Genomic DNA, 13,468 nt, shown 5'->3' with positions numbered 1-13,468 from the left:
GCAAGAGTTACCAACATTCTCAAGGCCTGGCAAGAGTTGCCAACAACCTTCTCAAGGACTGGCAAGAGTTACCAACAACCTTCTCAAGGACTGGCAAGAGTTACCAACCTTCTCAAGGCCTGGCAAGAGTTACCAACATTCTCAAAGCCTGGCAAGAGTTACCAACCTTCTCAAGGCCTGGCAAGAGTTACCAACAACCTTCTCAAAGCCTGGTAAGAGTTACCAACCTTCTCAAGGCCTGGCAAGAGTTACCAACCTTCTCAAGGCCTGGCAAGAGTTACCAACAACCTTCCCAAGGCCTGGCAAGAGTTGCCAACAACCTTCTCAAGGCCTGGCAAGAGTTACCAAGAGTTACCAACCTTCTCAAGGACTGGCAAGAGTTACCAATCTTCTCAAGGCCTAGCAAGAGTTACCAACAACCTTCTCAAGGCCCGGCAGAGTTACCTACCTTCTCAGCTTCCTCATCCAGGTCCATGATGGTGCCGCCTTTGACTGGTTGGGTCTCTGTGTCCCTCTGACTGCGAGATCCAGACGCTGCAACACACACACACACTTAGTCTGTCACCCTCTTCCTATTAGGGTATAGCTATGCTCTCTTTTCCATCACTCACTCAACAGTCACAACTGTCATCACCTTTATCATTGTAGTTGTTATCTCGTTCGTCATTTTTCAGATGGATTCCCCCCCGTGTCCTCAACAAAGGCGGCAGCAGTGATTCCCACCCCACCCCCCTCCTCCTCCCCTTTCCGGAACCACTCCCTGTATATCCCCCCCCCCCCCCTCAACCCCCCCTTTATTTCTGCCATCCCATCTTTCACTCCATTTCAGTGCCATTACCCACCACCCCCACACCCCCATACCTCAAGCAAGCCACCATGTCTCCTGACCCGCCCTTGTACGTGTATGACTCTTTTTATCGCATGGGTGTGCATGCTGGGTATTGTCTTCGTTTCCATAACCCACCAAACACGAGACATGGATTCAAGATCTTTAACGTGCATACCTGATCTTCTGCATGATTGCACACATACACAGGGGATTCAGGAACTAGCAGGTGCACCAAAACCGGGCATCAAACTCAGAAAACTCAAGAGAAAGCCCAGCACTCTAAAAAGGATATGGAAAGAAGAACATACCCACCATGTATCCCCACCCCCATTCTGAAAACAAGAGTATGACTGCCTACACGGTGGGGGTAAAAAAACAAACAAAACAAAACTAAAAAAAAGTCATACATGTAAAAGCTCACTCCTGTACATGAACACATGTGGTAGTCGTACCCCACAAATGAATAAATAAATATTTTTTTTTTAAACCTAAAACAAAGAAACCTTTTCAAACCCTGCACGTCCCCCCTCCTCCCCCCCTTCTGAAAATGATGGAGTAAGACTGCCTACACAGCGGAGTAAAAAAAAGGTTTTCTTTTACATGTAAAAGCCAACTCATGTACATGTATACAAGTGAATGTGGTAGCAATAGCCTACAAATGAATGAATAAATAAATAAATAAATAAATATCCAAAAAAAAAAGAAGAAGAAGAAACCTGTTTGAGCCACTCACTCACCCTTCCCACCCACCCACTCACCCTGCTTGGCCAGCTGAACCTCCTGGATGCCGGGCTCTGAGGGGGGGTCATCCATGTCCTTGGTCAGGTCCTCCTCCTCCTCCTCCCACCTCCGCTTCTTGGCGCTGTTCAGGGCCGGCGTGCGTGTGCTGCCACACCACCACAACAACAACGATGATGATGACGACGACACGATAATGTGCGTGTGTTGCCACACCACCACAACAACGATGATGATGACGACAACACGATAACATGCGTGTATTGCCACACCACCACAACAACAATGATGATGATGACAATGACACGATAATGTGCGTGTGTTGCCACACCACCACAACAACGATGATGACGACAACACGATAACATGCGTGTGCTGCCACACCACCACCACAACAATAATGATGATGATGACGACACGATAACGTGCGTGTGCTGCCACACCACCACAATAACAATGATGAGGACGACACGATAACATGAGTGCACTGCCACACCACCACAACAACAATGATGATGATGACGACGACACGGTAATGTGCGTGTGTTGCCACACCACCACAACAACAATGATGATAACGACAACACAATAACATGCGTGTACTGCCACACCACCACAACAATGACGACGACGACAACATGATAACGTGCGTGTGTTGCCACATCACCACAACAACAATGATGATGATGACGACAATGACACGATAATGTGCATGTGTTGCCACACCACCACAACAACAATGATGAGGATGACACGATAACATGCGTGTGCTGCCACACCACCACAACAACAATGATGATGACGACACGATAACGTGCGTGTGCTGCCACACCACCACAACAACATTGATGATGATGACGACGACACAATAACTTGTGTGTGCTGCCACACCACCACAACAACGATGATGACGACAACACGATAACATGCGTGTGTTGCCACACCACCACAACAACAATGATGATGACGACACGATAACGTGCGTGTGCTGCCACACCACCACAACAACACTGATGATGATGACGACGACACGATAACTTGCGTGTGCTGCCACACCACAACAACAATGACAATGATGATGACAACAAGATAAAGATTAACCTGACGCATGTTTCTTTCTCTCTTGTTGGGTTAGGTTCTCGTGAGATTTTTTTCCCCCAAACCACCCAACACTAAACCAAACAAAAAAAAAAACAACAACAAAAAAAACAAAAAAATATCAGCTACACTGCTGAAAGAAAGACATGACCAGATATCTCAATACCAATGTTCAATTTTCATCGCTTTTTTTGCTCCACTGACTGACTGTTGCAAGGAGGCCACAGAACAAGGGAGACCCTACACTACTGCCATGTCACTTTGTGTTGTGTGTTCAAATCCCTCTTGTTCACTGCAACTTAATACGCTGGTACAATCTTTAACTACCAAAAACAAAGAGATTTAAAACACCTCACCTCTTCCTCTTCACTTTCTCGGGCTGTGGCGACGGTGACCGTTTACGCTTGACGGTTTTCTTTTGTCGTTTCCCCTGCCTGTCTGAGTCCGGATTTTCATGGATCTGTGAATAAAATCGTTCGCTTTACATCAGATAGGCAACCTTTTAACACATGTGCATGCACACATGCACATGTGTACTCATACAAAAACTTGCATTCTCACACTGAAACATACTTACCAAACACATGTATTCATGCCTTGATACACACACACACACACACACATTTGTAAATATGAATGCACAAGCACACACCAACACTCACCAACAAATAATCCACAAAGGAAGTCTACCACCGTATGTACTCACTACAAACATTTGCTGAATTCTTTCCCATCCTCATAAAATACTCCAGCTAAGTTCATTAAAGCAAACGTAAGTCTCTCCAAATTTACACACACACTCTCTCTCTCTCTCTCTCTCTCTGTGACATCACAGATAAAAATAAAATAATAATAAAAACAGAACTCACATCATCCAGAACCAGTCTCAGCAACCCAGACAATTTGCATCGTTTGCTCTCAGGCTGCAAAACAATATGAAAACCGTCAATCAGTCAAAGATGGTTAGAATCAATGCTGGCTACACTTCCAAGGCAAGAAGTCTATTTCGTGTGCCCCCCTATCATATAGACGGGTGCAATAGCCGAATGGTTAAAGCGCTGGACTTTCAATCTGAGGGTCCTGGGTTCGAATCTTGGTGCACCTGGTGGGTAAAGGGTGGAGATTCTTCCAATCTCCCAGGTCAACATATGTGCAGACCTGCTAGTGCCTGAACCCCTTTCATGTGTATGCGCACGCAGAAGATCAAATACACACGTTAAAGATCCTGTAATCCATGTCAGCATTCGGTGGGTTATGGAAACAAGAATATACCCAGAATGCACACCCCCGAAAACAGACAATGGCTGCCTACATGGCGGGGTAAATAAAAAATAAACAAATGGTCATACACGTAAAATGTTACATGTCTGTCTGAGTGTGTATGTGTGTGCGTCTGAAATCTGATTGAATGACACTGGAAACGAATGATGAGCGCCCAGTGGCAGCCGTCAGTCGGCTCTACCCAGGTAGGCAGTCTGTGGTGCAAATGTCCCCGTGTATGTAAAGCGCTTAGAGCTTGGTCTCTGACCTGAGGATAGGCGCTATATAAGTATCCACATCAATCAATCAAAACAAAAAGCGATGTCAATAACAAACAAACAAAACTAACTCTTGCAAACAGGCACATGCAAATCAACAAGTGATTGTCAATAACAATCAAAAAAAGCTAACTCTAGCAAACAAGCAAACGCAAATCAACAAGTCAATTTTTCCTAACCGACTGATAACACAAACAAGAATAAATACAAATCCAACATTACAACATATCAATTTTCCACAGTGCTTGGCTATTTTTTTTCCAATTGACAGACAAAAGTACTTGGCTATTTCTTCCAAATGAAAAAGTTCTATCAAAAAAAAATATGTAAGAAAGAGACCAAGCAGCAATTATACCAACATATGTATATTACATGTGTACATGTATATTTGTTTTAACCCCTTGATGGCTAAACCTTGGTTAAATGAGATCAGTATGGTATGAATCTGGAGGGCAACAGCTACTTTCTGTGTGTGCTTGGCTGTCCCCTGGCATCATTTCTGTAGAAGAAATCTACCGATAGGTACACAAATATACATAAAGGTGGCAGAATGTTCAAGACACTCAGCTGCCAATACAGAAAGTCTATGAGGGTGTGGGTTCAAATCCCGCTCTTGCCCTTTCACCTGAGTTTGACTGGAAAATCAAACCGAGCATCTAGCCATTCGGATGAGATGATAAACCGAGGTCCCGTGTGCAGCACGCACTTGGCGCACTGAAAAAGAACCGTGGCAACGAGAGTGTTGTCCTCTGGCAAAATCATATAAAAAAGAAACCCACTCTTGACAGGTACACAAACATATAAGCATGCACTCAAGGCCTGACAAGCATGTTGGGTTATGCTGCTGTCAGGCATCTGCCTAGCAGATGTGGTGTAGCGCATATGGATTTGTCACAACGCAGCGACGCCTCCTTGAGAAACTGAAACGGAAACATATTCACATGCACTCAATGCCTGACTAAGAGCATGTTAGATTAAGCTGCCGGTCAGGCGCCATCCTGGCAAGATGTGGTGCAGCGTGTGTATTACAAATTTGTCCAAAACGCGGTGACCTCTCCTTGAGAAACTGAAAACTAGAAGAAACAAAAAAAAGAAAACAAAAACAAAAAAAAACCCAACTTCCCAAACTGAGAGGAGTAGAAAGAAACTCACGTCAAACTCATCGTCCACCATGTAGTCCTCCTCCGACATCCACTCGTTGAACTTCTCCAGGTCCAGCAACCACTGGGCCTGTCACCTGTCACAGGGTCATGGAAAGGTCAAGGTCAGAGTAAAAATCAGCTCAAGGTTACAACAACTACAACAAGAAAAAGAATGGGCGTAACAGCTGTTAAAACATCGGCTCACCAAATCCGAGGATTTTTCTGTTTTGATCCCCATTAACAGGCTTAACAGCTGAGTGGTTAAAACATTAGACTTTCAATCTGAGGCCTCAAATCTAAGTCACGGTGCCTGGTGGGTAAAGGGTGGAGAATTTTCCAATCTCCCAGCTCAACAGATGAGCAGACCTGCTAGTGTCTGAACCCCCTTTGTGGGTATACGAAAGCAGATCAAATATGCATGTTAAAGATCCCGTAATCTTATGTCAGTGTTCGTGGGTTATGGAACGAAGAAGATCTCCATCAAACATGTAAAATCCCATTCATCACAAGCGAGAGAAAAAACTGGAATCGCAGCCAACAAACACAGAGAGACAGACAAAAATGAACAAAATACAACATGAGAAGAAAAGAGCATCTCTTCTTGCTGAGTCTGTACTAGTCCTATGAATTTAATGAATATTATTTCTGTAGTTAACTGTACTTGCTTTCCCCCCCTTTAATGCAACTGTTTGACAAACTATAAGGTGGCGTTGAAGTCTTAAGGTCAGTGGAAAAAGTAAGTATGCTAAACATTTTGCAACAAGTTAAATGCTCACAGACACATCACTACTACTAAATCCACTGTAATATCTGTGTGTGTGTGTGTGTGTGTGTGTGTGTGTGTGCATGTGTGTGTGTGTGTGTATGTGTGTCTGTGTCTGTGTATGTGGTGTGTCTGAATAACTGAAAGCCAGACTGAATGAAACAGGAAACAAATGACGAGTGCCAAAACTGCAACTCTCAGTCAACACTTCCCAGGTAGGGAGCTTGTTGTGATAAATGACTTCGTGTTTTCAAAGCGCCAAGAGATTCATCTCTGACCAAGGTATAGGCAGTTCATAAGCATCCATATCAATCAGTCAATGACTTACATGCAGAGCTTCCTCCCGATTGATGTTGGACATTTCTGGCTCGTAGTCGATGTTTACGTTTGTGACCCATGTGTCGTAACTGAAAGGACAGAAAAATAGCGTTACTTTTCAACAACAACAAAAAATCCACAGTAACTTTATTTCTAACGAATACATACAAGAAGTAATGCCAAAGTGGGCTTACTTTTTTTTTTTTTTTTTTTTTTTTTTGCTGCCCCATCATCTGCGCCGTTTCAGTGGCATTACTCCCACACCGCTCATTTAGATTCCCCCATACACGGCCACACCCGGGTTCGTCCGTCGCAGTTCCAGCGTCGGCAGTCCACAGGGAACCATCGATGTTAGGTCGCCTGGGGGCCACACACCAGAGGAGACCCTGCACTGTTGCTGAGTCACTTCGGTGTGTTCAGTGGTGCCTGTTCTGTTTTAACGTACTTAGGACACCACCTACTAAGCCCCCTACTAACGACAATAATGGCTTAGTCGCGGTGCCAGACTGAGTGAGCGTCTCTCCCAGAGTGGAGACCGCCACCACGTCCCTCAAACAACAGCCCCCCCATGAATCTGCCGACACTGACGACATTGACAGGACTCACCCCAAGCACAGAAGTGGAGGGGTATCGAAACTGAGGTCACCATGAGAGCAGGGCATGAAAGGTCACAGACTTTGAGACTATTTTGTTTATATTGATGACGATGAAGGAGAAGGAGGATGACGATGATGATGATGATGATGATGTTGCTATGGGGGTCCATTTTGGTTTGGGACTGCGTGACAAGGCTGTACTCTACGCTTCCTGTCATAATGATATCCCGGCGTTAACCAGGCCTGAGCACGGATGTTCAGTGCTGGCACTTTAGTTGGCCCAGCGAAAGTTCATGAACCCAGGAAGTAGGGCATGGATATAAATAAACGTGGCTGACAAACAGGCCGTGCCAGCGGCACTCGCTGTACGCTTGTTCAGCGGTAAATCTGCTTTGTTTCTTTCGCGCATCATCTTCCCGGATGGATTGGAAATAACGACAAAAGAAGTGGGTTTCTACAAAGAATGCAAAATGAGCTTTCCATTGACTCCAAACACAATATATTTTCTTACATAGCAATTGTTGCGGCAACGGTTGAAACATGCATGAAGAAAGAGAAGAGAAGGTCAAGCAGAAACATGATCGCAAAAATCGTAAAATTTAAATCCCTCTCTAAGAAAACATACGCTTATTACAATGAAATCGTAAAAATCACCAAAACATTTAGCATGCCTGCATGCAGATCAGCCCACCCTTTTGAGTTGTAGATTTTTTCTTGTCAGCACAACAAGTGTTTAAATGAACACACTGTAGCATGGTGAGTGCAAGCAGCAGGGGCATGTAGAGCAGGGTGAGTGTAATCGCTGCAGGAAATGTGTGGATGCTATGGAAGCGTGAGAAAAGTGGGGCAGGGGCTGCGGGGCCAAGTGAAACAAAGAAGGCAGTGTCCAGGTTTGGCACGCGGGGCCAGAAATACCGCGCGCGGTGAATGCGCCGGCCAATGCAGAGTGTGGTGGGAAAGTCTGGCATTAAAAAAAGTTTGACCCCAGACGCTAGACCCTGCTCGGAAACTAAAGAGGTGGATTTTGTGCTCGGCTGAGCAGCCGTGTGAGAGATACAGACACTTGCAGTGTTGGTCAGGTAATTAGAGCAACACACCCAAAGACGCATCCTTGAAGTGGATGACACTCGACTGTGTGGTCCCAGTCTCCCCATTTAATCCCACAGCACACTCAACTCTGGGTAGGAGCCGGCCACGGGCCGAAAAACCCACCTCCGCTGGGATTCGAACCCGCGTCCTCCCAGCCGTCAGTCCGCGACGCTAACCACTTCGCCACGGCGGCTGGTTGTGGGCTTACTTTTTAGCCCAAATGATCAACAGAGTCTTGTATCCTGTTTGAAAACACAAGTTACATGCTAAGCAGGATTCGAGGCCAGATCCCCATGAAGACGTAACTTGGAAGATGAGCATCTCATCCATTCTGCCACCTCCCTCCTCGAGTTACGCATGCCTGTGAACGCGTGGTATGTAAGCCCTTTGATTTCTTTCTACAAAAGATTCAGCCTTTCATAAATGCTTTTAGTGTTGTTATTAGTTCCTCTGCCACTTTATATGCCACCCCCACCCCATTCTTCTTCTCACACCCCACACCCAACGTACCTTTCTGGGAAGAACCACCAGTGCACCATGCAGTTGCCGTCTCGCTTCATCACAGGACGGAAAAACTCCTCCCCTGCACACACACACACACACACGTCACCACTTTTTTTTTTTTTGTCAAACAAACGCCTATACACGTGGCAAGATGAAAACAGAGATACACAGGACGAAAAACACACTCATGATGTACTACTACTAGTAAATATAGATATGTGTGTGTGTGTGTGTGTGTGTGTGTGTGTCTGTCTCCTTCCCTCCAGGTGGACCGACAGGAGGTAGATGATGTGCATGGCCACACCACCACCACCAAAACACACACCTAGCACCCACAACTCAACTTCTGGCGGGGGTTGTCACCCAACAACAACAACAACAACAACAGTAACAACAACAACAAAAAACAACACCACCAAAAACACAAAACACACGCCCCCTCCTCTCCACTCCTCCCCAAAACACACACACACACACCTTCAGGCAGGGGGAGGGGGGTGTGGGGGGTTGGCGGACAGGGGGTATATGATGTGTGTGGCCACAACACCACCACCACCACCAACACACACACCACACACCCACAACTTCAGGCAGGGGTTGTCCCCCAACACCACCACCACCAAAAAAAAAACAAACAAAAAAAACACACCAACACCAAAACCACAACACACATGCCCCCCCCCCCCCCCCTCCACACACCCACAACACACCTTCGGGCGGGGGGTTGGCAGACAGGGGGTAGATGATGTGCGTGGCCTCGTCCTCCCCATCCACCATGGTCCCCTGGTGCCGCTTGATGATGTCCCTCAGCTTGGAGGCCAGCGCCTTGTCCACGTCCGGCGTGATGAACACCGCCGGCATCACCATCAGCTTCTGGCCCACCAGCGACTTCTCAATCTGCATGAACATCTCTACGTTGCGGTCCATGCGCGACGGGGACTGGAAGTCGAAGCGGCGCCTGCAAAACAGACCAGACAGTGGGTTTCAGTTTCAGTTTCAGTTTCTCAAGGAGGTGTTACTGCGTACAGACATGTACGACAGTCAGTCGTGTTCGACTATGACCATCAGAACTGCAGAGGAGGTAACTGCCGTCCCAACTATCTGGGTTAGAATCTGATTATGGTGGAGAGTGTCTTGCCCAAGTTACATCACCACTGTCTCGGCCAAGAGGATTTTAGGATGGCCGGTGTTGGGATGGTTCCCAAAGGCCAACTAGCCCCCAAGGCTGCAGCACTAAAAGCCAGTGCAATTTTGCCTCCTAGTTTCACAAAAGACTACACTGTAATTTTTTTTTTTTTTTTTTTTTGCTGCTCCATCATCTGCACCGTATCAGTGGCATTACTCCCATGCCGCTCATTTAGATTCCCCCATACACAGCCACGCCCGGGTCTGTCCGTCACAGTTCCAGCATCGGCAGTCCGCAGGGAAGGAAAGTTGATAAACATGAGGGCAAGCTGGATACTTTACAAGGCCCTTCAGAGACTAACCATATATGACACATTTATTGTTTAACACTGTCTGAAAGATGAAGCTTCTCCCACTCAAGGGATGTGTCACACTGTGATCAGTAGGAAAATCAAGCTCACATTCAAAAACTACAGAATCAATAGCATAAGACAAAAATAAGATATCTGTCTCATTTCAGCAACAATTATACTCTCCCTCTGAAGAGGGGGGGACAGGTGGGGGTGGGGTCTCTGGGTGGGGGATGGGGATGGGGGGAGAGCATGGCATCATGCTTGAAACTAAGCCTGAAGAACAAAAACAACAACAACAAAAGTCAACCCACCATCCCTGTTCGCTCTTGAATTTATACACTGCAGCAAAAATCTGGCACAGGGCACCACCATGTTTGAAGTCCAAGAAAAGACGATTCTGTGGATTGAGAAAAACAGATGTCCTGTTACCATCACTGTTGCGAGTTAAACAGAATATAAATGTCAATTTACCAATCAAGCACCATCCACCCCTCTCCACACACACACACACACACTGAAACACATGCACAACCACAGTGAAATGCATGCACAGTAAAACGCACATACCTCCACAATCTCACACAGTCAAACTCAGACAACACTTACCATAACACATGCAATACATTAATAATCTAAAGATAACACCGCAAATCAAGTCACTTTGAGTGAATGAGTTTAACATACAACTGGTATAATATAATGAAAGGGCACAATAGCAGAAGAGTTCAGTCCGAATTATCAGTGCTTGAGGATTAAGATTTAAAGGGATTCTTCTGATACCCTGAGTCAACATATTAATTATTATCATAATTATGTGCAGACCTGCCAATGCTTTAAACCACTTCATAGGTGTCTTTGTACAAAACATCAACCATCAAATATACATGTTAATGATCACTTTATCCATGTCGGTGTGTCAGTGTGGTATGAAAACATCAACACAGCATGGCTCACAACTGAAAACAAAGTTTGACTGCCTGTCTGATGAGGTAAAAAAAGCAAAACATAAATGAAGAAAAAAAAAACACATACAAATCAGAGATTATATATGTGAAGGGAACTGAAACACAAAAAAACACACACAGGAAGATTAGAAGATTGGAATATACTTGGAAAATTAAAACATACAACTGAAGGAATAAAATTTATTCTAAAAAAAAAAAAAAGGAGAAACCCTGAAGCCAATGACTGAATCATAATTTTGAAGTATAACACAACAGTGATACCTACAGGCAGTTTAGTGAGAGCAGGGTTAGCATTCTGCTTGCCAAAGGTTTCTTCCTGAAAGTGCAGCAGCTGGATGGTCAGATTGGCCAGCCCCTTGTTGGTAGGGGGATCAGCCTGGGTCACCTGCAATCATATCATGTAATGATAATAATAATAATAATGATAATAATAACAATAACAATAATAATAATAATAATAATAATTATAATAACAATAACAAAAAAATGAATAACAATAATAGTGTTGATGATGATAATAATAATAATAATAATAATAATAATAAAGCTCATGATATATACAAATAATACTGATACTTATACCAATACTAATGTTGTAATAATAATAACAATGGATACCTACATAGCACTCAATCAAGAAAACTACTCCATCAGTCCATGTGCTTAAAAAAACACCACCACCTGATATTAACTATAACACATCACTCACATCAATATTCTTACACATATGCAGCAAAATGTATCTAGCTAAGTACATACACTCACATATAAGCACAATGCATTCATGGAAATGAACATACATTCAATCATACATACTTGTACATACCTTCCCCCCCCCCCCTTCCCACATACACACCAACACACACTTGCACTTTCATACATGTGTGTACACACACAGTGATACACACATGTATGCACACACAGTCATGCATACCATATGTGCAGGAGTGTGTACTGTTGGGATGGACACGTCACAATTAACTTATCACTCAAAGAATTAATGGTTGGGACCAGATTAAGAAGAATCATGGGAGTCAAGTGTCTGAGGTTATCACTATCAGGGAGTCTGTTCTACACAATGTGCCTTTAGTACTATCAAAAATAGTAAACTGATAATTATCATAAGTGTTTTCTAACTAATCAACACCCAGTTAAGACTGAACACATTCTTGACAGATCAGAGGACAGAAAATAATTATTCAGCAGCTCACAATGCTCACTTATCTTTTTTGCAAAATAGCATAAGTTATGATAAAATCAACATAAACATTTCAAAGACTGATCAAGACAACATACTATTCCTTAACATTTCAAATATTTGTGAACAGACTGCCGGAGAGTTTCACAGCTATCTTGGGTCTTGCGCATGTGGACCTAATTTTTGCTTGAAACCACGAGCAATGCCAAAGGCGACTGACACAGGCAAAAGCAGCAAAATGTGCTGTTCTTCTGTGTCTTCAACTGATAGCCTCCATACGCACGTTAAAGATCTTGTGCTCCATGTCAGCGTTCGGTGGGTTAAGTAAACAAGAACAAACCCAGCATGCACACCCCCAAAATTGAGTATGGCTGCCCACATAGTGGGGCAGATAAACAAAAATGGTCATACAGTGATATACATAAAATGTTACAGGTCTGTCTGAGTGTGTATGTGTGCATGCCTGAAATCTGATTGAATGACACAGGAAATGAATGATGAGCACCCAGTGGCAGCTGTCAGTTGGCTTTACCCAGGCAGGCAGCCTGTTGTGCAAATGACCCCGTGTTTGTAAAGCGGGCGCTATATAAGTATCCATATCAATCAATCAATCAATCAATCAAGTGCTATCATAACACATTAACAGTAAAACAAATAAAATAAGAAAAAGAAAAAGAAAGAAGCAAACAGTCTATAGATTTATCAAAATTCTTTTTTAAGCCTGCTTATTTACTTGATCTGTCTCTCTCAATCACTTTTGTTGCTTACAATTTTAGAGAGCCAATAAACTGAGAGCATAGATTATAGATAATTTGACATGCCTCTATACTAACAAGTCATGTAGGCATGGAACTCTCCAGTGGTCTATTTTGTATTGCAAGCATGAGCCTTTCAGGTTCATGGCTCACCTGCAAAAAAAGTGTTATTGTTATGTGAACACTGAACACACAAATAACCAAGACTGGGTGACTTCAGTGAGACTCTTCTGAATTACACATGCAAGTAAATAATATTGAAAACAACAACAACAAACAAAGAAAAGCAAAAGAAAATAACCAGAGAGAGAGAGAGAGAGACAGAGAGGGAGAGATAGAGAGACGGGAGGTAACTCCGAATCAGAACCATCCACAAAACTTTTTTTTTTCCTTCACATTAGGATTTTCGCATAAAATTACCAAAAAATATATGTATTCTTCCAAGTCACGATTACTT

At 43.9% G+C, this 13,468-nt stretch overlaps 1 protein-coding gene across 2 annotated transcripts in view; it reads right to left on the bottom strand.

Moving 5' to 3' along the window:
* Window positions 1–13,468, bottom strand: part of LOC143276485 (SWI/SNF complex subunit SMARCC2-like) — a 39,873-nt gene that overhangs the window by 26,071 nt on the left and 334 nt on the right. Inside the window, exons 2-11 of one of the 2 annotated variants that reach the window (XM_076580999.1) lie at window positions 11,324–11,443; window positions 10,405–10,490; window positions 9,326–9,573; window positions 8,622–8,694; window positions 6,437–6,515; window positions 5,356–5,433; window positions 3,535–3,588; window positions 3,022–3,125; window positions 1,588–1,715; window positions 449–534 (exon numbers count right to left, since the gene is read on the bottom strand). In XM_076580999.1, coding sequence (XP_076437114.1) covers window positions 449–534; window positions 1,588–1,715; window positions 3,022–3,125; window positions 3,535–3,588; window positions 5,356–5,433; window positions 6,437–6,515; window positions 8,622–8,694; window positions 9,326–9,573; window positions 10,405–10,490; window positions 11,324–11,443 — 1,056 coding nt within the window. Of the gene's footprint in view, window positions 1–448; window positions 535–1,587; window positions 1,716–3,021; window positions 3,126–3,534; window positions 3,589–5,355; window positions 5,434–6,436; window positions 6,516–8,621; window positions 8,695–9,325; window positions 9,574–10,404; window positions 10,491–11,323; window positions 11,444–13,468 lie in introns of those variants that run through there. The other variant, XM_076580998.1, reaches the window with a different exon arrangement.

Source organism: Babylonia areolata, chromosome 32, assembly GCF_041734735.1.
Source record: "Babylonia areolata isolate BAREFJ2019XMU chromosome 32, ASM4173473v1, whole genome shotgun sequence".
In the NCBI taxonomy this organism is placed as follows: Eukaryota; Metazoa; Mollusca; class Gastropoda; order Neogastropoda; family Buccinidae; genus Babylonia; species Babylonia areolata.
Note: the sequence above shows the minus strand (reverse complement) of the source record. Positions and strands in the feature narration are given on the sequence as shown.